At 53.9% G+C, this 19899-nt stretch overlaps 6 protein-coding genes across 6 annotated transcripts; 4 read left to right on the forward strand and 2 right to left on the reverse strand.

Moving 5' to 3' along the window:
- Window positions 1–2835: 2835 nt before the first annotated feature.
- On the forward strand, window positions 2836–5464 carry LTHEOB_4699 (Ankyrin repeat protein; the record flags this gene model as incomplete). Its single annotated transcript, XM_035513761.1, has 3 exons — window positions 2836–2868; window positions 2936–5191; window positions 5258–5464. 3 exons carry the CDS (start codon window positions 2836–2838, stop codon window positions 5462–5464), a joined length of 2496 nt encoding a protein of 831 aa, XP_035374748.1.
- A 527-nt stretch (window positions 5465–5991) lies between these two features.
- Window positions 5992–8973, reverse strand: LTHEOB_4700 (putative NAD dependent epimerase/dehydratase; the record flags this gene model as incomplete). The annotated part of the gene is made up of 5 exons (XM_035513764.1): window positions 5992–6341; window positions 6403–6978; window positions 7030–7254; window positions 7314–7551; window positions 8116–8973. 5 exons carry the CDS (start codon window positions 8971–8973, stop codon window positions 5992–5994), a joined length of 2247 nt encoding a protein of 748 aa, XP_035374749.1.
- Window positions 8974–9744: 771 nt separating this feature from the next.
- LTHEOB_4701 (uncharacterized protein) lies at window positions 9745–11381 on the forward strand (the record flags this gene model as incomplete). Its single annotated transcript, XM_035513765.1, has 4 exons — window positions 9745–9837; window positions 9893–10118; window positions 10171–10985; window positions 11346–11381. 4 exons carry the CDS (start codon window positions 9745–9747, stop codon window positions 11379–11381), a joined length of 1170 nt encoding a protein of 389 aa, XP_035374750.1.
- Window positions 11382–11833: 452 nt separating this feature from the next.
- On the reverse strand, window positions 11834–12865 carry LTHEOB_4702 (ER membrane protein Wsc4; the record flags this gene model as incomplete). Its single annotated transcript, XM_035513766.1, has 1 exon — window positions 11834–12865. The coding sequence occupies one exon, from the start codon at window positions 12863–12865 to the stop codon at window positions 11834–11836; it is 1032 nt and encodes a 343-aa protein (XP_035374751.1).
- Window positions 12866–14048: 1183 nt separating this feature from the next.
- On the forward strand, window positions 14049–16243 carry LTHEOB_4703 (Cytochrome p450 protein; the record flags this gene model as incomplete). The annotated part of the gene is made up of 2 exons (XM_035513767.1): window positions 14049–15674; window positions 15743–16243. The coding sequence occupies 2 exons, from the start codon at window positions 14049–14051 to the stop codon at window positions 16241–16243; spliced, it is 2127 nt and encodes a 708-aa protein (XP_035374752.1).
- Window positions 16244–16790: 547 nt separating this feature from the next.
- On the forward strand, window positions 16791–17951 carry LTHEOB_4704 (uncharacterized protein; the record flags this gene model as incomplete). The annotated part of the gene is made up of 1 exon (XM_035513768.1): window positions 16791–17951. One exon carries the CDS (start codon window positions 16791–16793, stop codon window positions 17949–17951), a length of 1161 nt encoding a protein of 386 aa, XP_035374753.1.
- Between the last annotated feature and the right edge of the window lie 1948 nt (window positions 17952–19899).

Raw genomic sequence — 19899 nt, forward strand, 5'->3', positions numbered from 1 at the left:
CTGTATCTGTCCAAAGATTTTCCAGTCTACGGATATGCAAATTGCAAGAAAATGACTACTTCTCAATACGTTTGTTTGCAGCATCTCCTAAAAAGAAAATACTGTCATAGCTCTCGTAGCAGTATCGGGACGTAATATTGTCTGAGAAATAAATTTTCTCATATATTTTTTGCAGAATCTAAACATAATAAGTAGGACTAGATACAATGTTGAGTCAATGCCGTTGAGAAGGGAAAAAATCATATCAAGGAAATGGGAGAAGAACAAGAGCAAGTAAAGATATAGCGTCAAATGTAACTTTCAGACCTTGCCCATTGACCATGTTTTGGTCATTGATTTCTTCGGAATTGGATGCTCCACCATTCTCGGATGAAATGGGTGAAATAATAGCTCTTCCAACAATCTGAAGCCCAGAAAAGGACTCGCGCAAAATCAGCGCCTGTGTTGGGCCGATGCCATTGCAGTTGCAAACGAGGTCACCCTCTTCAACGTGCACATCAGATACACCGACGGATCCACCTGAATGGGCAAACCAAAAGAGTGCGTCGGTAAGCACTGGATGATTCTTTTGTTTGATCGGCGTGCCCATTTCCGCTCTAGGAGAGTACTTGACCGAAAGGGTTCGATTCGTTTGATCAGATTCGCTGAAGTTCATCAAGAATTGCGAGTAATCAGCGCAGCCTAATGCCTTATTTGAATGACCAGCAAGGACCCCTTGTAGCTCCTGGACATGTTGTAAGAGGTTTGAGTGAGTTGATGGTCCGATTGCCATCGAATGTATGCAGGTATCGATGAATGCGCTCGGGGCCACCTCGTGACTCGAGACATTCGGTTCCATTGCCAAAACTCTTCCAACGATAAGCCCTGGGACTTTTGCGATGTTTCCGAATCCATCGGATCTGGCGCCCCTTTCTGGGTGCTCTACATGCAGTCTCAAGACGCGCTGCAATAGCCTTCCCACACGGAGCAAGTCAGATATCGCGCGGTCTTCTGGAAGTTCCTTGTGAATTTCTAGGCTGAACTGCGCCATCAGTCCCGAAAACAACTCGATCGGCGTCCTTGAGTAATCCGGCTCCAGAGGTGCATTTTCAAATAGTCCAAGTAGTCCGTAAATCTTGTCCCGTACATCAACGCAGAGAGACGTCTCAAAAGCGTCCAAGATAAGTTCGAGTCTTCTGAACCCAACGGAATTCTCTGTGCTGTCCAGTGTCACCACCTCGTGTCGTTTTCGCAATTCACGGTAGATTGACCATGGATTGTTGGCTACTACATGCTGCCCATTTTCATGCGTAGGCGACTCGCAACTGCGCAGCAGAACGGCCAAAGCATTCCATGAGACAACCTTGGAACCACAGAATATCTCAACATGATGGGATAACATGATCTCCTGAACAACCCAGGGTCTTTCCCAATAAGGCCGTACGGAGAGGTCGGAGAGAGCCTTCAACAGGAAGGGATACCTGGCGAAGAAGACATTCAAATTTTCCTTTAGTTGCTTGGGAATCCGGTTCAAGATCAAATCGTCCGGCGGTAATACTTGTATCTCCGCATATAGTCGTGCTAGACCTTCGGTGTCCACTGAAAATTGGTAGTCTGTTCTCACGGGGCGGGCCGATTTCGCCACTGGATGAGTTTGCTTTTTCTTTCGTCTTTTTGAGTTGTTGGAGGAAGTTTCCAAAGCGTTTCGGTACCAGTCTTCCAACACAGTTTGTTCCTCGGGTGGTAAATTTCCTTCTTCCCATTCGGACAACTTGCCCCGTGCCCGGAGGTCCGAAAGATTGCACCGTCTAGCTACCCTCCGCACGCCCTTGAATATTGGGTCCTCTTGAATTGGTTGTTCAGTGTTGAACTCGTAGCGAAAACTGACTTCTTCGTAGAAGTCCCAATGCGGGCGCAATAGCTGATCGATCATTGGAATAGCTTTGAACAGCTGGTTGCTGTGTTGGTCCGATGGTCCAAGCCAAATGAGGGTCCGCTCGGCGTGCCGATAAATGTCGCCCATGAGCTTGACTTGATGATTCCTCTCTTGAGTGTTGCTCTGATCGATGCAAAGTGCGTCGGCCCAGACCACCCGAACAGAGCGATGCTTCCTCAATTGCTTCAAAAATAGCCACAGGTTTAGGCGAACTACGAAGGGCCGGCCGTCGACAAATATGGTCCGCTCTCCGTCTTGCGGATCGCCCCAGGCGTACGATAGCGCCTCATATTTTGGACGTTCGCGTCGATCGTGGTGCACGGCAATGCGGCATCTGATAGGAGCGGCCGACAGGATTGAGGGTAGAATGTGGACGACGCGTATGTAATAGTCGGGCAATGGGCGATGCTCGAACGGTGGGAGGCGATTGCGAATGATCTCCATGTTGAAAGACTCATGTTGAAGACAGAAGCCTGCAAGGCTGGCGATATATGCGAGGTCATTGCGATTAGGGAGCGGTGAGAAGAGCTGACGGTTCAGGTGGGTCTTGCCAGCGTGCAAGATGATTTGGCCATGGATACATACAGTGATTGGAACAGTTGCTTGGATATAGATGTTCAAGGGTGCAATTCCCGGACAAACGCTGGATAGATTTCTTTTGTATGCTAGTTACTCTTCATGTATGGTGTAGGGCGGATAGCGATGCGGAATAGCCAAAATGGGTACATCTAGCGAGGAGGATCCGAATAGCGCGCGCCGATGGAATGGTTCCCGGCGATACGACGGGGGTTTCCTGGCTGTTTCACACGGCCCCCACGAAACGGATTGATGTTTCAACGAGATAGCTTCCGCAACTCTCTCCGATCCTCAAAAGAGCTCTCCACCTTCCAAGCCGCTTGGCAGCGGGCGAATCATTCACAATGGTTGACCCTATCACAATAACGTACTCAGTGGTAAGCTGGTTGATCGCTTCCCCACACTAGCGGTCCGAGATGCGGAGCTGACAGGCACCTCCGACAGGTCAACATCACCAGCTGCGTCCTCACGACGGCGAAGTCGCTCAGCGACCTGCGCGACAAGTACAACAACGCGCACAACACCATCAACGCCATCTGCACCGAATCTTCCGTCATCAGCGCGTCACTCGCGCAAATCCAGAGCCTCCTCCTACGCGATGGCGCCTCCAACGACCTCGACTCGCACTTCGCGAACCGGCCGGAGCTGCGGGACACGTTCGACAACGCGCTGAGCGGCTGCACCATCGTCTACGCGTGCCTGGAGGAGGAAATCCAGCGGCTGGCCGCCGGGGCGCGCGATGCGGATACGAACATCATGACGTGGAAGGTGCGGTGCCGGTTCATCTGGCGCGAGGACACGATGCGCGACCTCCTGTCGCAGCTGCGCGGCCAGCAGATGGCCCTCAACCTGCTCATCCAGATGCTGCAGCTCCAGTCGCTGCAGGAGCTCAAGCAGCTCGTTCGTGACAGCAACCAGAAGATCTCGCAGGTCGCTCAGCGCTCGCGCTCGCTCCGGGAGACGCATCCGCGCATCCGTGTCTCGTCGGTGTTTTCGCGGGATAGGGATAGCGTGTTGGGTAGAACGCCTTCGGTCTCGGCGTCGACTATTGATCAGACCGAGTTTGAGTTCGACGATGCGGTGGTGAATTCGAAGGCGTATAGACGGGCTTTGGCTGCTGCGCAGAAACGCCCCGCGACAGGTAGGACCGTTTCCGAGCCTGTTCCTGATACTGTTTCAGATACTGTTCCCGATGTTGAAACGTTGAAGCTTGAGAGTATCAAGCAGGAGATTGAGGAGGATCAAGATTCGGAAGACGAGGCAGACATATCGAAAGACAAGGACATTGAAAAAGGCTTCTCGACGACAGCAACCGAGCTGAAAGAGAACACGGTCCAGCCTGACATACCTGATAGAAAGGGGAGCATGGGAACCATTTCCAGCGAGCCCTCGATTCCTACAGAAAGAAAGCCCAGCAAAGATATGACTCCTCCAGGAAGTGCAGGCATACCTCCAGGAAAACCTTGGAACATCCCGACACCGCCCTGGGAATCCCCCCGAACCAATCTGCCTCGGGTACAAAGAAAGCCATTGCCCTCTGGACGTCACATCTTGATGCCTTCTGCCTCTATGTCCACGCTGGCTACTCTCTCCACCGCTTCTGAAGACAACACAGACACCATCTCCCGCGTCTCGACCACAACAACAGCAGCACCTTCCATCTTCTCAACAGGCTCCAACCCCGCAACAAACTCCACCATCTCACTCCCCAACACCATCGACTCCGCATCCGAGCCCGACGACGATGACGACGACGCCAACACCTTAGTCGAGAGCCTCTGCTCCCCTTCCACCACCTCCTTCCAAACCACCACCCCCAACCCCGAACTCGACTCCATTCACCAACACCTCCTCACCACCGAAACCTTCTTCCTCAACAAACTCACCATCCTCCACACCTTCATCGAAGAGCCCCTCACCCGCCGCTGGCCCGCCATCTGGACCGCCCTGCTGGCCTTGCACCAGACCGCGCTCATCCGCCACGCCAGCACCCAGCACCTCGTCGAGCCCCTCAAACGCGCCAAAGCAGCCGGAACGCCCACGCCGCACCTCCTCCTCAAATCCCTCCGCCGCTTCCTCAAAGCCGCTTCCCCGGCCTACACCGCATACTTCGCACAGCACCCGGATACGGCCTCCGCCCTCCGCGCCCGCTGCGAACCTGGCAACGACGCGTATGATCCGGCTTTCGCCGCCTTCGTCGAGACGTTCGGCCGCACGCATAGCCTGGACGATTTGCTCCGCCAGCCGCTGCGCCGGCTCGACGCGTACGTGCAGCTCGCGGCGCGGCTGCGCAAGGCCATCACCGTCTCCTCCTCCAACGGCGACGATGATGCTGCCGGAGCAGCGGCAGTAGCGGCAGCAGCGGCCATCGAAGAACAGCTCCAGCATCTCCACGCGTCGTGCACCCACGCGCACCGCGCCGCGCTGCACGTCGCGGACCTGCACGAGTTGCATCGGCGCCTAGGCGGGCAGCCGGCGTTGCTGGAGCAGCTGGATTTCCTGGCGGACGGACGGCGGGTGGTGCGGATGGGGCCGCTGGCGGGGCGAGTCGGCGGGAAGGGCCCGTGGAAGCCGGTGACGGGGGTAGTGATGGACAACTACGTGTTTTTCGGGCGGTGGGAGAGGGCGTCGGGGGTGGCGCCGGGAGTCACGGCGGGGAAGAAGGGGTTTAAGGTCGATGTGGGGGCTTGGGTGGAGAAGGTATGTTTCTTGCTCTCTCTCTCGCGTTGGTTTGGAGGTGGTATGGTTTGCTGACGCAGTGTGTAGCCGATCCCATCGCGGGGCGTGGAGTGCTCGATTTCGGGGTCCCTGAGGAAGCCGGCGAAGGCGGGGGTGATGGACGATTTGCCTCGTGGAACGGAGTTGTATCCGTTTTTCGTGCAGAATGAGGGGGTTGTGCATTTGTTGGCTGCGTCGACGGAGGGGGAGAGGAGGGAGTGGATGGGGGCGTTGGAGTCGGTGAGGAGTGGGTGAGTGGAGCGTAGGGGGGTGGAGGGGGTCGAGTTAAAGGAAGGAAAAGTTAGATACCCGCGCTGCTGGAATAGCAGTTGCTCTTTTGTACGTGTAGTAAGAATATCATGACGGCGTTGGAGGGCTTCTGGAAAGCCTGGCTGTATTTTCACGGATCGAATAGATGAGACTTGATTGTTTCATCACTTTTCATTTGCGGAGTATGACATCTGTAGCATTTCTATGAAGATTCATAGTATTTGTTTGCACACTGGCATGGATTGACATTCGACAAAGTTCTATGTAGGAAAAGTAACTGCTAGGAAATGAAATGAATCAAAAGAGAAGCTGCTAGGAAATAAAATGAGTGAAAGCCGTACTTAAAGAACAACGCCGTAAAATGATATTCCCAGAAATCCAGTGCATAAACATCCTCTAACGATAACAGCATTTCTGAATCCTTTTTTTGAAACAACCTCCCCCTGCTATGACCTTCCCATTCCGCACAAATTGTTCCCAAGTTAACAACCCCTTGAATGTAGCCGACTGGTTCATGCACCGTCATGACCCCCGTGAGAAGGGTCATCCGTCCACGTCCACGTTGTCTGAACGTCCAACTCATGGAGAATATTTCCTCGATGACCTCTTGGGAGGTAATGCTCTAAGTTCCGCCGTTTCTCCCAGACTTCTGATATGGCGATAGAAGGTTTCACATTTACAATGTTAACCCTTTCGATGTGCAAGTCATGAAGCGATGTCTCATCGCGGAGAATGCGTTTTGCTGTAACGAGAACATCCTGGATAGTAGCTGTAATGGGGAACTCCCGTTCTTGCAGTTCGATAAGCTCGGATAGGTCGTCGAAGCTCAAGAAAGTGAGGTGAACTTCAACTAGTGGCGCATCTTTATCGAAACCTTCGTTAGCTTCAAAGGCTACATTCGAATACAGGAATGGAACACATACCTAGTTGCTCCTCGTTGTTGTCTTCTGGATCCTGCGTCAATCGAGAAGTGCGTATCGGAAGATGGCGTCCCTCATGGCGAGATTCGGTAGGATGACCGCTTCTCCTAGTCCTCCGAGCGCTATTTTCACTTTCCATTGATACCGAACTGGCTCGTGTTGCAGGACGATCCCCTGTGCCCTGCTGGGATTTGGAGCTCTCGCCTTCCGTAGGTTCTATCGAGAGATTCTCCAACAACTTCCTGTGCAATGCCGGTCGATCGTTCTGATACTTCTCGAAGACACCTTCGTACTTGACATTCTCTACTCTGACCTGTACGATCTTCTTTCTACTCCCACGTGGATTGTCTTGGGTGCTGTGTTCCAGAATGAAGTGCCTTAGACGATTCGGTTTAGGATGAACGAACACTGCCCTTTTGGTACCGTCGATGAGCATCCCTACCAGGAACTTTGTGTTCTTCCCATCATCTTGGCGAGCCGCACGAATAGCCTTTGCTTCGACTTCCGATCCATCATCGTCGCCGTTCGGAGTAACCCTGTTCTGTGCCTCGCCTGCGTCCACCACTTGGTCGGGGCCAGCTGAGTCTCGAGTTCGTTCATCAGAAGATTCTGAATAAACGCTTGTCCTACGATTACCCTTGAGCCGAAGATTCTTCACCGCATGCTCGCGCAGGCTGTATTGACTGGGGCGCTTTTTGGGCGCATTGACCGAGGAAAATTCCGAACGCGGATCCGTTATGAGGGAGGTAATGGATGGCGAACGGCGGGGAGTGGATGGTGTGAAGCTGCTCCCTGCGGCCAAGGGACCCAGGGAGACAAGTGATTGAACCTCAGACGGTGCAGTTTCGAACGACCCTTCGCCCATTTGTTCGTCAGTAAATTCTGTTTCATCGTAAAAGTAATCGATTACTTACTGCTGCTGTCATAGAAATCAATCGAGCCGGATCCTTGCCTCGACTTCTGTTTAAAGCAAAGACAGTAGACGGTGTCGGAATCTGTCTCGAGGTCTTGCTGTACAGATACAAGACCCTCCCACTGCTTTGGGTTGATGTCTCCACGTTCATTACAGGTGCTGTTCTGATCGTGAATATGGAATTCCTTCAAGTGCGGGTCAGTGATTTCCCAGGACTTGGCAATGTACTTTCGGAAATGCTACAATAATATTAGTAAGTACAACTTAAACGTGTTGCGTGTGTTGAACCATACAGTAAAGTTTTCCATTGTATCGCTTGCTTGCACCCCTTCAATGTGGCCATAATCTTTCCCGTCGCCTGTAAACCGGGTATACCGCATTCGGCCCATGTTGATTCCAAAGATATGCTATCGAAAAATGGACGTGGGATGGTCTATAGAGCGCCCGCAGGCAAATGAGGATATATATATTGCGAGGGGCTAACAATGAGCGTAGAACAAACGGAGGCAAATAGGAAGCGGAAGGAGCACTGGAAGATTCCACCTGATAGTTTGTCAATCATACCTCCCCAAACTTCGATTAGTCGCTAACTACAATCTGGTGAGCGTATGCGCGAGTAAATTGCTACAAGTAAAATCAAAACTGTCAAACTACCAGCTGTTCATTACCAAATTAACAAAGTGGTTGGCGCTTCAGCCAATGCCTCTGAGATTTCCTAGTCTATCCTCAAGCATCGTGATATTTCGAGCTGATGTTGCAACTCCAACGTGCTGCTACAACTAGGATGCCCCATAACGGCTCACCAAAACTCGCACAAGAACAGCCACACCAGCAAAGATCACAGCCCAGACCACAATCCCCTGCACAACCAGCCCCTTCACCGATCCCTGCAAGCTCTCCCAATCATTCTCATGCGGAAACGGCACATCCGGCACCTCGACCCCCAAAATCTCACACAACGGCCCCCACCCATCCTTGACATCAAAAAACCGCAACCTCTCCTCCGGCACCACCCGCCGCAGGTACTCCGCATGCCCATCATACTGCGCGCCAAACCTCTTCTCCACATCCTCCCTCACCTCCCACATACCGGGATACAACGCCTCCCGCCTCACCATCCTCCCGTCGCGCCCTCGCCGCCCGTGCATCCGCTCCCCCAGCGCCACCACAATGTCCGGGAAGCGCCGCACGTGCGGCAGCGGCCAGAAGAGGAGCTTGAAATACCACGTCGACGCCAGCCCCGCGACGGGGCCCCAGCTCCTCACCCACGCCCCCTTCTCGCGCGTCGAGACGATCACTTTCGCGTCCGGGTAGAGGTCGCACAGCTCGCCGACGTACATGTTGAGCGGCATGTCGGCGGCCGCGACGTAGCCCTGCGTCAGCTGCGCGAGGAGGTGCTGGGCGTGTGCGCGGTCGAGGGTGTCGCGGCCAGACGGCGATGGTGACGGGGACGGATCGAGCTGGCAGAGCGAGAGGAGTTGGCGTTGGCGCGTGGCGCCGCCGTGCAGCATTTGCATGCCGCCGTGGAAGACGGGGCCGTTGAGGAGGTGGGAGAGGGCGGTGCAGAGGGAGACGGTGCCGGTGCGGGAGAGGCCGGCGCAGATGACGCGGAAGGGCGTCGTGTCCGCGGGTCCGGGTGGGGAGGCGTGTTGAGGAGCCATGGTTTTCTTTGGTGTTGAGGAGGGGGGTGGAAGTGTGGTTAGGACTTTTTCATGTCTTTTTTTTTTTTTTGGTTGGCGGGAGGGAAGGAGGGAGGGAGGGAGGGAGGGCCGAGGTTTGGTGGGAGATGGAGATGTTGGCACGAGGCTGGATATTTATGGTGGGTATTTGCTATCTGAATCAGCGCTATCGCAAGCCACATCGAGCGCGGCGTCTTAAATATGTTAAAAGAGGCTTCCAAGGCGACGGCGCGATTGGCTTCCTTATGGGGGCGAAAACGAGGAAAGACAACAGAACCATGTCGCCAAGCTTCCTTCTTGACAACTCAAGTTCCTCCATCCCCGCATTTAAGGTGCAACACAACTATATCATCACAGATTCTTTTACCTATCTGACGATACACTGAGGCCTTTTCTTATAAAGGGTGGGCGTTAAATAGCAAACTTTAAACAAAGCTGTTGTGACTATCGGCCACATCCTGCCAGTCCGCGACATCGTGGGATATCTCTCCGGTCCTACCAGGGGAAAAAATGGGGGGAGGGAGGCAAGACATTGGTTGAGACTGGATAGATTGGGTCTCTGACGGAGATGGACCCGGTTATCTAAATGGAAAATTTTATTGCTATGCGCTCAGGGTTTAAAATATCCGTGGTACATACTGTGTAATAGGACCCACACTGCAAATTTAAAAGTATAATAAGCAGCGTAGACGCTTCTTCCAAATTCCAAGAGTCCATTGAAGTTCCGAGTACAACGTTCCGCGAACATTGATAATGGGTCGCATACGATTTACGCTGTTCACAGGCCAAGGACACGACCATGAACCTGCCGATCAGGTGCCGGCAGAAGAAGTGATGGATTTCACTGTACTGATTCAACGCATGTAACACGCCTATGGTATACTTGCTGATTTTGATGCAGTCTTTCCGAAAATTCCTTGTTGGATCCTACGGCATCACCAACCCAGAGTTGGAGTTCCATATTCACGACCAGAACAAAACCTGCAACGGAAGCGGAGACGTAGCGCCACATGTATGGAGAGGTCTTGCAATCCTCCGACAATCCTTGGACTCGGCTTCTCCAATTTACTATGTATGCTTTGTCAAGAAGGAGAGGGATGCGTCTGTCACGATCTGCCACGACAGCAGTAAGCAATCAATCATAATCATGTGAGAAGAAATTTCCGGCTAACTTAGCAGTTGACGAAGGCGAATATGTTCACATCGCACAACCTGAGGCTGGATCCGACCCATACTGGCTGGATCCATTACCCGCAGGAAGCCCATTTATGCCCCGCCATCGATCAGTATCTACCGGCACCATCATGGCAGACGCGCGTTCAAGCTCTCCCTCTGTCGCTGTAAACAAGAAACGTGCGGGTGACTATGACATCCCAGAGCGACCGGCGAAGAATCTACACCAAGCTACAACCCCGTCGCTGCAGGTCTTCGACGAGGATGTCGAGATGGCCGACTATCCGGAATCTTCCGGAGGGCGGAATCGCATATCAGGCCAAATGATGAGAAGAGCTGTAGTAGAGATGAATGCTCTGGACAACCGTCACGATCGACAGGTTTCCGAGGACGAGGCTATCCTCGCACTCCAGCTACCAGATGGGAAGTTCCTAGTCGGCACCTACAAAGAGACTCAGAATGCGGTTTTACTTCGTCTTGACAATTTGAACCGGATCAAGCACTTCGTCCAGGACTACACCCTCCGAGGAGGTCAACTTCCAACGAAATATAGGAGCAAACAGGCTTGTGAAGAGCACGTCGAGTACCAAGGAGTCTTCAGAAAATATCAAAACAGGCGAAGTTTGCTGAAGAAAAGGCTGGTTTGCTTATTACATGATGAGTCAGAGGAGGAGGACGTCTTCGAAGACGATGAAGACGGAGATAATGCCTTCAGTGGCCCAACCATACACGAAGGCGACCCTTACGAGATCCCCTGCGAACGCTGCGCCGACGACGACATCACATGTCTCCGCCCAGATCCCTCGGTTGGAAAGGCTTGCGTTCGTTGCTATGTTAGGCGTTTCAAATGTAGCCACGTGTCCGAACGCACGTCGACACATCTCCGAGACTCAATGTTTGAGCCAGCAGCGAGCCACGGCCTCCGGGACACATCCAGTAGCCCAGCCGAGCGCCGGCGCCTGCATCAAGAGAGAGTGAATCAGCGAATCAACCAGGGACAAGGGGAAGCCAGCCATGCTATGTCTTCCCCCCAGTCAACTACTATGCGTACACCGCGTCGTTTGGTGCAAGATTCCGATGAAAATGATAACGATGATGATGATGAGGAGGAGCCTGAAAGTATGTACATTGTTCCTTTGGTCAACTGTTTCCGTTGAAGCTGACGAGATGTTCTATTTCAGTTGTACCACGAGTCCAAGTTCAGTTCACATTCGTAAGGAACCCATGGTCGTTAACGATTATCGAATCGCAGACGCGGGAGTTCCCTGCGACTACTCGTATCAAGTCGGTTCTGCAGAAAGCAAAGCACATCATTGGTAAACAGCCGTTTCCTACTCTAATCTTTGACACTGCTCGCATTGTAGATGGGAGCCGGTCTATCCTCATAGACAATGAGCAGAGAAAGCGGCCCTTGGACTATTATCTCTCCAATAATTCCCAAGGCGAAGATCGGCGCATTCTCCACTTTGAGACAAGATGGACGGAAAGGGTCCACGTGGGCGGTGAAAGGGAATGAACCAAATTGACGACATGATGGGGATCTCTCTTCTTTTGGTTTCATAAAGTAGAGGATGTGCTGCGAGTTTTTTCAGTTTGCTTTCAGTTTCCGTACCGTATCCATTCCTTCCATAGCTCGATACTATATAACATCATCTGTGCTCATCAGTGCTCAATCCGTCAAACGTCTCGCAGCAGTCCTAGCAAGCGGACTCGACCCATCCAACTCGTACACGGGCGGCCTCTCTCCCCTCTGACTCCCCACATCCTTCCTAACCACAACATGCGTCGGCGGCGGCGGCCGCGGCACCACCACCACCGGCCCATCCCCCTCCGCCTCAACCCTGCCAGGCACCTCCCCCGCTCCAACCCCGACATTGCTCCCGCCATACATATACGCCATCCCGCCGCCCCCGCTCCCACCACCATCCTCCCAATCCCCCCACGACGCCACCCTGTGATCCTGCCTCCCCTCCACCACCCCGTCTCTCGACTCCCCCCGCCGCCGCCGCTGCCGCCGCCACCACTCCTCCATCCGCGGCTGCTGCTGCTGCTGCTGCTGCTGCTGCTGTTGCATCGACCCTCTCCGCCCGAGCCCGGGCCCGAGCCCCTCCTCCATCTCCGCCCGCCGCGCCGTCCCGCCAGCGAAAAAGCTCTTGATGTCGTCCGACCCCGATCGTGACACGGATCCTCCGCCGCCCGGCAGCACGGCCATCTCGCGCACGCGCTCGCGCTTGCGTCGGCGGAGGAAAGACCATATCGACCCGCCGAGCAGCGTGGCGACGAGGAGAACGCCGACGACGATGCCGGCGATGCCGCTGCCGGAGATCGCCGTGCCGGTTAGTGGGAGGGATGAGGAGGAGGGGGGTGATGTGGATGTGGAGGTCGAGAGGGATGTGGATGAGGGGGGTGGGGGTGTTGAAGTGGTTGACGAGAGGGTCGTGGTAGAGGAGGAGGTCGTGGTGGAGGAAGAGGTCGTGGTCGCTGTCGTTCCGCCTGGTGCTGGTGAGGCGGGCTGGTCGGTACCCGGGATGCCTGGCGCCAGCCGGCATGTAGGCTGCCCGTCGTCGGAGTTGAAGCAGACGCGGCCGACGGGGCAGCAGTAGCCGCCGCCGCAGTCGATCTGGAGGAGGCCGCACGAGTAGCGAGGGAGGAGCATATCGTGCCGTCCGCGCCCTTGGCTGGCGGGATCGGGAGGGGCCATGGCGGGATGGGGCAGGACGGGGTCGTGTCTTGTCGCCGATCGTGTCAAGACGACACGATCTGTCGTGGAAAGTCGTCGGGGAAGCAAACAGGAAAATTCGAATTTTCATCATTCCGTTGTGCGAGGGGATCTCTCCACTTAAGATTGTCTCTTCGATGGAATGCAAAACTTGGCCGTAGCACGTACGACCCTGGAATGCATGCCAAGCCTACACTGGCTTCTGGTATGATACACACAGCCCCGCATCACGAGTCTAAACTTCCTACTTCTCCGGGTGTCGCGAGACTCTGAGGTATGACACAATCGGCAATCAATATGGAACGTTCCTCTTGCCTGATCGGGAAATCGCGGTAGCTTAATCAACCCCCGGTCCAATCATCGTGCCATCTTGGAGGCACGAGTCAAGACCGGATCCACACACATTAACGCTAATGCGACGACCTCCTCGGACCAACTGTATCTCGTTTTGAAATTGCCGAGGTGTTTGGCTCGTGAATATCTTGAGTCCTTCTCTCGTCCGATCGCTCCCTACATCCCACCAATGCCGGGATCGCCCTCCAGCCGTCGTGCCGTCGTCGAGGTATCAGGACCAGGCAGATATCAAATTCGAGACTCCTCTTCGATTCGGTATGGGGCTATCCTGAGCTGATTTTCGTGTGTGTGAAGCAGTATTCGGCTGAAGCGTATAATGGTCAACTGTCCCGAGGGACTTGATGCCCAAGGCTGATTAAGCTCTATTAGAATGGAAAATAGTTCATTTACGGCACAAAATGAGCCTCCCTTTAGTGATAACAGAATCATTCAGGAATTATAGAGCGGGTGGCCCGGCTTTAGGAGAATAAGCAAGGAAAATAAGGTGAAAGCGTAGAAGATTAACAGCAGTGACGTGGAGAATGAGACAACGAGCAGGTCGTTGGTAAGTGAGCAAACTAGGAGCATAAATTGGAATTGAAGAAGCTAGATGAATGGCATTCAGAAGCAGTCCTCATGTTCATCGGCAGGTCGGGTGTGTTATCCAGTGAAGCGTGAATGCAAGCCTTGTCAGGTTACTTCCTCATTCGGATACGCCAGCCCGGCAGTCGAGCTGCAAAACCAAGGAGGTCCGTGCGCGCGAGCTATATCTATCTACATACTCTATGTCATCTTGTAACCTCCACCCTCTCCTCCGCTTCGCTCGCTAACAATGAGCGCCCAGAACACCACGGGCGTCTACACGGGCGTCTGGACCAACTGGTCCAGAGGTCGCATCACCGGTTCAACTCTTACCTTGACCGCCGCCCACGGCGCGCTCCTCATCGCTTTCCTGGCTTTCTTCATAACGATTATCACTGCCGGCCTGTGGAAAATCTTCACGTACATCCTCTTCCATATCTTCTCCGCCAAGGCTCCGGATGCTCGCGATGGTCTGTACCACCGACGCCAGGCCATTCTCAGGAACTCGCTGAATCCGCTGAGCGGCCTCATTTACCTCGCTCGGTCGAGCTGGGCCTGGCGCCATAGCGCCAAGCGCATGAAGCGTCGCATGCTTCCGGTCATCTTGTTTACGGCTATCTGCATTGCTCTGTTCTCTCTTGCCTCTGGCTTTTCAGCCAAGGTAGCGACATCATTTTCCAGTGAAGCGCTCATCAGCAGCCCGGATTGCCTCGTTGTTCCGTACCAAGTCGCTGATGAGTCTAATTCTTTTACTGACGAAGGGTCACGCATCGACGCCATTCAACAAGCCGAGTTCAGCCATGATCTCGCCATATATGCCAAGGAATGCTACAGCGACAGGCCGACGGACGCTATGACGCCCTGCGAAAAGCTCTTGAAGCCGAAACTCGCCATTCATTCGAATACCAGTGCAGCATGCCCGTTCAGCAATTCCATTTGCCGTACCAACACCTCGAATATCTTCCTCGATTCTGGCTTGTTGGATAGCCATGAAGATCTCGGCCTCAACGCGCCACCCGAGCAGAGGTTCAAGTACCGTACTACCGCACACTGTGCTCCGCTCAACACACGCGGTCATGTCGAGTATAGTGCTACGACCGTTGACAATGACACATACGAGACGGCGCAGTACTTATTTGGCGGCATTACCAGTAACATTACTTTCGAGGCGGCGTCGTCGTTCTGGCAAGCGTCTATGTACGTGGCAAGTGTATACCAACTCGGAACATCGACATGGTCTCCGGGGAACCCGGACGGCTCAGCCTGGATCCCCATACACGAACTAAAGCTCTCCGACGGCCTACTCGATATCATCTGGCTTACTGCTAACGGTATCATATACGAGGGTCCCGTTTCAGACCCTTGGTTCAAGACCGGCGCCGACAAGTTTAGCCAGACAAATGTGGGCATGTACGTGCGGGACGAACCAGCCTCCCCCATGGCCTGCGTGCAGCGCGAGCAGTACTGCAATCCGAACCTTCCTCTTTCCCAACAATGCACTGCCCTCGTGGATCCATATGAGGTCAAGGACCACGTCCTCGGGCTCTGGGGAAACGATCCGGACTCCCAAAATGCCATGGCTTGGATCATGATGACGAAGGACCGATGTTCCTTCACCTTCGCCCGAATCACCGGCGTGTTGCGCGACGCCTCCCTCCTCGCGTCACTCTCCATGGACCGCATCGGCTTTCAAAAGGCCCTGCCGGACGACCAGTGGCACGCCGAAGTGCGCTTTTGGTTTTCCGTCAAGCTCGCTGGTCTACAGCGCATGTTCCTCTCCCTAGCGCGGACGCCAGACAACAGCTCCGCCTCCGTATATGGGGGCCTGTCCGAGGAGACAGTCGCCAGTGCCAGCAAACGGCTCTGCGGTAATCAGGTCCGTAATCACAATCCCCTCTCCACTCTACGCGCCAGCATCTACTAACCCACCCTCCTCCCCCACAGAAAATCCTCTCCGCCGACCACACATCATTCAACTTCGCCATCCTCGTCGCCATATTCGTCGCCGGCACACTCATCATTGCTATAGGCTGGAACCTCGACCGCCTATACAACCTCTACGCCCGATGCCGAGACCGTCGCCGCCGTAAAAACAACGACACTTTGCCATTGTCGCTCGCAGGCACCGCGTATGCTCAGTTGGAATGGTGGGCCAGCGACGCGCTCCAGCTTCAACGTCTGGCACATGAGATGGTCGGGTCGGGCACGTGGGGTGGCAGGCTGGACAGCGCGCCCGTGACGACTGGCTGTGATGAGAAGCTGGCAACGCTGGATTTCGACGAGGAGCGCCGCCGGCCGTTGCTAAAACCGCTCTGTGGGAATGGCGGTGCTTCTGACTCGGATACACCTAGCCAAAATGTTGAGAGTAAGGATGGAGAGACGGATGGTGATGGTGGTTCTGTTGGGGCTGGTAATGCGGCGCACTCCAGCGCAATGTCTGTTTGAGGGAATTGGTGTCGGTTTTGGACGATCCCAGTGGGGCTTGATCCAAGTTTTCCTACTTTGTTTAGGCTTTGACGTTTACAGGGATTGATTGATGGTCTTTGTTAAGCAGAGATTCGATACTCATACAGCTGGCTCGCGTATGCGAGGTCACTCAAGGCACTACGGCTACAAAAATACAATACAACAAGATTTTCCTTATTTTACAGGACTCGATTGGAATTTATGGCTCGCTTTTCTGGTAAGCTTGGCACTTTGCGGGGCAACAGTTGATCGACACATCTCGGGTGGTTGTTTGATAAGCGAGAGGGACACTGCGGGGAAGTATACGAGAAAGACGGATAAACTAGAGGGTTGCCCCTTCGCTTAAGCACAACATCAATATACTCGCGGCGATTCGGCATGTCTTTGTGCGAGATGCTGGGGTACACCCGGAGGTGACATCAATTGAAGCAAAGCATTGAAAATCCTCCAATCCCCCAAAAGTTTATCTATTACAGATCGTGACTAAAGATCAAAGTTCCTGGGAGTGACTTCACACGAGTACACAATGGGCCAACTCCAGAAACGAGCAGCTCTTTGTTTACTGTTCCTCTTCATCTCCTTCGCAACAGGCTGCACCACAGACGACGACTGCAGCCTCAACGGCATCTGCACCACCACCAACGCCACCTGCCTCTGCGACCCGGGCTGGCGCTCCGCCGACTGCGGCGAGCTCGACCTCCACCCCGCCACCCGCAACACCGGCTACAACCACACGTCCACCTCCGCCGCCTCCGACCCCTTCAGCGGCGGCACCGCCGGCAACGCCTCCTGGGGCGGCCAGATCCTGCCGGACCGCCACGACCGCCACAAGTTCCACCTCATCACCTCGCAGTTCTCGCACGGCTGCGGGCTCAGCGGGTGGAAGCCGTTCAGCACCATCATCCGCGCCGAGTCGACGACGGGCCCCCGCGGGCCGTACGTTTGGGCGCAGGAGCTGTTTGGCGCGTTCACGCACAATCCGACGGCGGTTTGGAGCCCGGCGGATGAGTTGTATTTGTTGTTTATGATTGGGCGCGATGGCTATCCGCTGCCTGACACGTGTAAACATCAGGGCATCATGCCGAACAACATTTCCATTGCTACGTCGCCGGACCTGCGGACGTGGACGCCGAGGAGGCAGGTGCTGACGAACGCGACGAATCCGGCGCCGTGGCCGTTATTTGAGCCGGGGAACAGCACGGCGCGGATAGCGCTGGCGGTTGAGGACAATATCATTCACGTCGCGGCGAATTACAACGCTTCGTTTGAACCTACCGTCTTCCGGCCGGCGGAGGGAGAGCAGCCGTGGAGCGAGGATCCGTTCTTGTGGCGCGATAAGCGTGGGCACTGGCACATCCTTGTGCACTATATGATCGACATCGAGGAGCGGGATGAGAAGGGGCCGAATGTCGGCGCGCATCTGTATTCCCGCACGCTGGAGGGGCCTTGGACGTTCAATACGCGGACGATAGCGTATAACACAACGGTGCAGTTTGATGATGGGACGGAGACGGTATTGTACCGGAGGGAGAGGCCGAAGTTGTATTTTGATCCAGAGGATGAGGAGGTAGTGCCGCTGTACTTGGTGAATGGCGTGCAGGATAATGGGACGAAGGCGAGCTATACGTTGGTGCAGCCGATTGGGGAGGCTGCGAGGGCGTATGAGCAACGGCTTAAGTTTACGTAATGATGGATAAGCAGAGGATAAAGGGGACAATATTGCACCGCAAGAACTATTGGAGCCCCTTGATTGAGCAGAAGTGATTGCAGCCTTTTTTTTGAGCTCGGAAATACTGTGCATGTTGATAGAAAGATCGATCACATGCCCAAAGAGAAATTTTATCAGTCGAACCAAACAAAATCTGTTATTTTACTTTTGGAAGCCTGCAGCTCTTGGCGGCCGCAACAAAATTTTCATTTGTCGGTGGTCGCAGAAAAGTGTATGGGCAGATACCCCGCCTATTGGAGCTGTCTTAAAGCTGTGTAACGTCGGCTGTTCATCTACATGCAGGGTTGGTATATCTAAGCAGTTCAGCCGCACACATAAGCGTACCCCTCTCTAGCCGTTCAGCCTCACATATAAGCATACCGCTCTTTAGCCTTCCTGACCCTAGCTCGTCTTCTTCTCACTGTCTGAACTACTACTTTGCAAATCGGTCATCAATAATAGTGTATGTCTCGACTGAAAGTTGATGATCATCGCTGAACGTTCCCAGGAGCGCTGGTGAATACGATCCAGACGACTTGCCACGCCAACATGTCGGATCCAAACACTTTCACGGTCGGTTGGATATGCGCAATACCAACGGAAAGCATCGCGGCCCGTCAGTTTCTTAACGAGGAATTCGACCTGCCCACCCACGTGTCTCCAAATGACAACAACGCCTATACGGTTGGCAGAATGGGACAACACCGGGTCGTCATCGCTGTACTGCCTGATGGCGAATACGGAACTACGTCTGCCGCCACTGCGGCGAGGGATATGGTGCATAGTTTCCCGAACATCAGGATCGGCCTTATGGTTGGTATCGGAGGCGGAGCACCGAGTAAAAAGCATGACATCAGGCTAGGCGATGTGGTTGTCAGTTCTCCTCGAGATGGTCATGCGGGAATCCTCCAATACGATTTTGGCAAAGCGATACAAGGCCAGGGATTCCATCACACCGGTATTCTAAACCAACCGCAGCTCGCTCTTCGTACAGCAGTCAACGCTCTTCGAGACAGATATTCGTCCGACGGCCACCAAATTCATGAACACATCCAGGCCATTCTGGCTACCAAGAAGAGGTTGCAAAGATCACACCAAAGGCCCGACCCAAGTAGAGATCGTCTGTACCTGTCATCATTCATCCATGAGGATAGCACTCGAAGTTGTGATGAGATATGTAGTGGCGACGAGGCATGCGATGTTATTGGGTCCGAAACCCTAATTCGCCGGAATGAACGGAAAGATGACGACGACAACCCGGCGATTCACTACGGCCTAATCGCTTCTTCGAATACATTAATGAAGAACGCCGTGATTCGGGACTCTTTCGCGAACAATCACAATGTGCTTTGTTTCGAGATGGAAGCCGCGGGCCTGATGAACCATTTTCCATGCCTGATAATCCGAGGCATTTGTGATTACTCGGACACCCACAAGAACAATGATTGGCAGGGGTATGCGGCTATGACGGCGGCCGCCTATGCGAAGGATCTCTTAGGTCGGATCATACCGACTAAGATCGAGGCGGAGAATAGGTTGAGCGAGGCTCTCTCAAGTAGTCAGTCATAGCCTGTTATTTCCTCCTTTTGGAGAAATGGATCACTGACATGTCTAAAGTTAGTCAGGAAATTAAAGAAGACCGAGCTCTCAACCTCCAAAGTAAAATTCACACCTGGCTTTGCCCTCCCGATCCATCGACCAACTACCACAAGGCTCTAGCTCAACGCCACCAAGGCTCAGGCCAGTGGTTTATCCGAAGCTCAACGTACTGGGCGTGGAAGGAAGGGCGAAACAGGACTCTGTGGATCCGTGGCATTCCTGGATGTGGCAAGACAATCCTTACTTCCACCATCATTGAAGACTTGGAAGAAGAGGACGCTTCTCAGAAGCCTCTCTACTTCTATTTCGACTTCAGTGATACTATAAA

This window comes from Lasiodiplodia theobromae (genome assembly GCF_012971845.1).
Source record: "Lasiodiplodia theobromae strain AM2As chromosome Unknown scaffold_12, whole genome shotgun sequence".
Taxonomy (NCBI): Eukaryota; Fungi; Ascomycota; class Dothideomycetes; order Botryosphaeriales; family Botryosphaeriaceae; genus Lasiodiplodia; species Lasiodiplodia theobromae.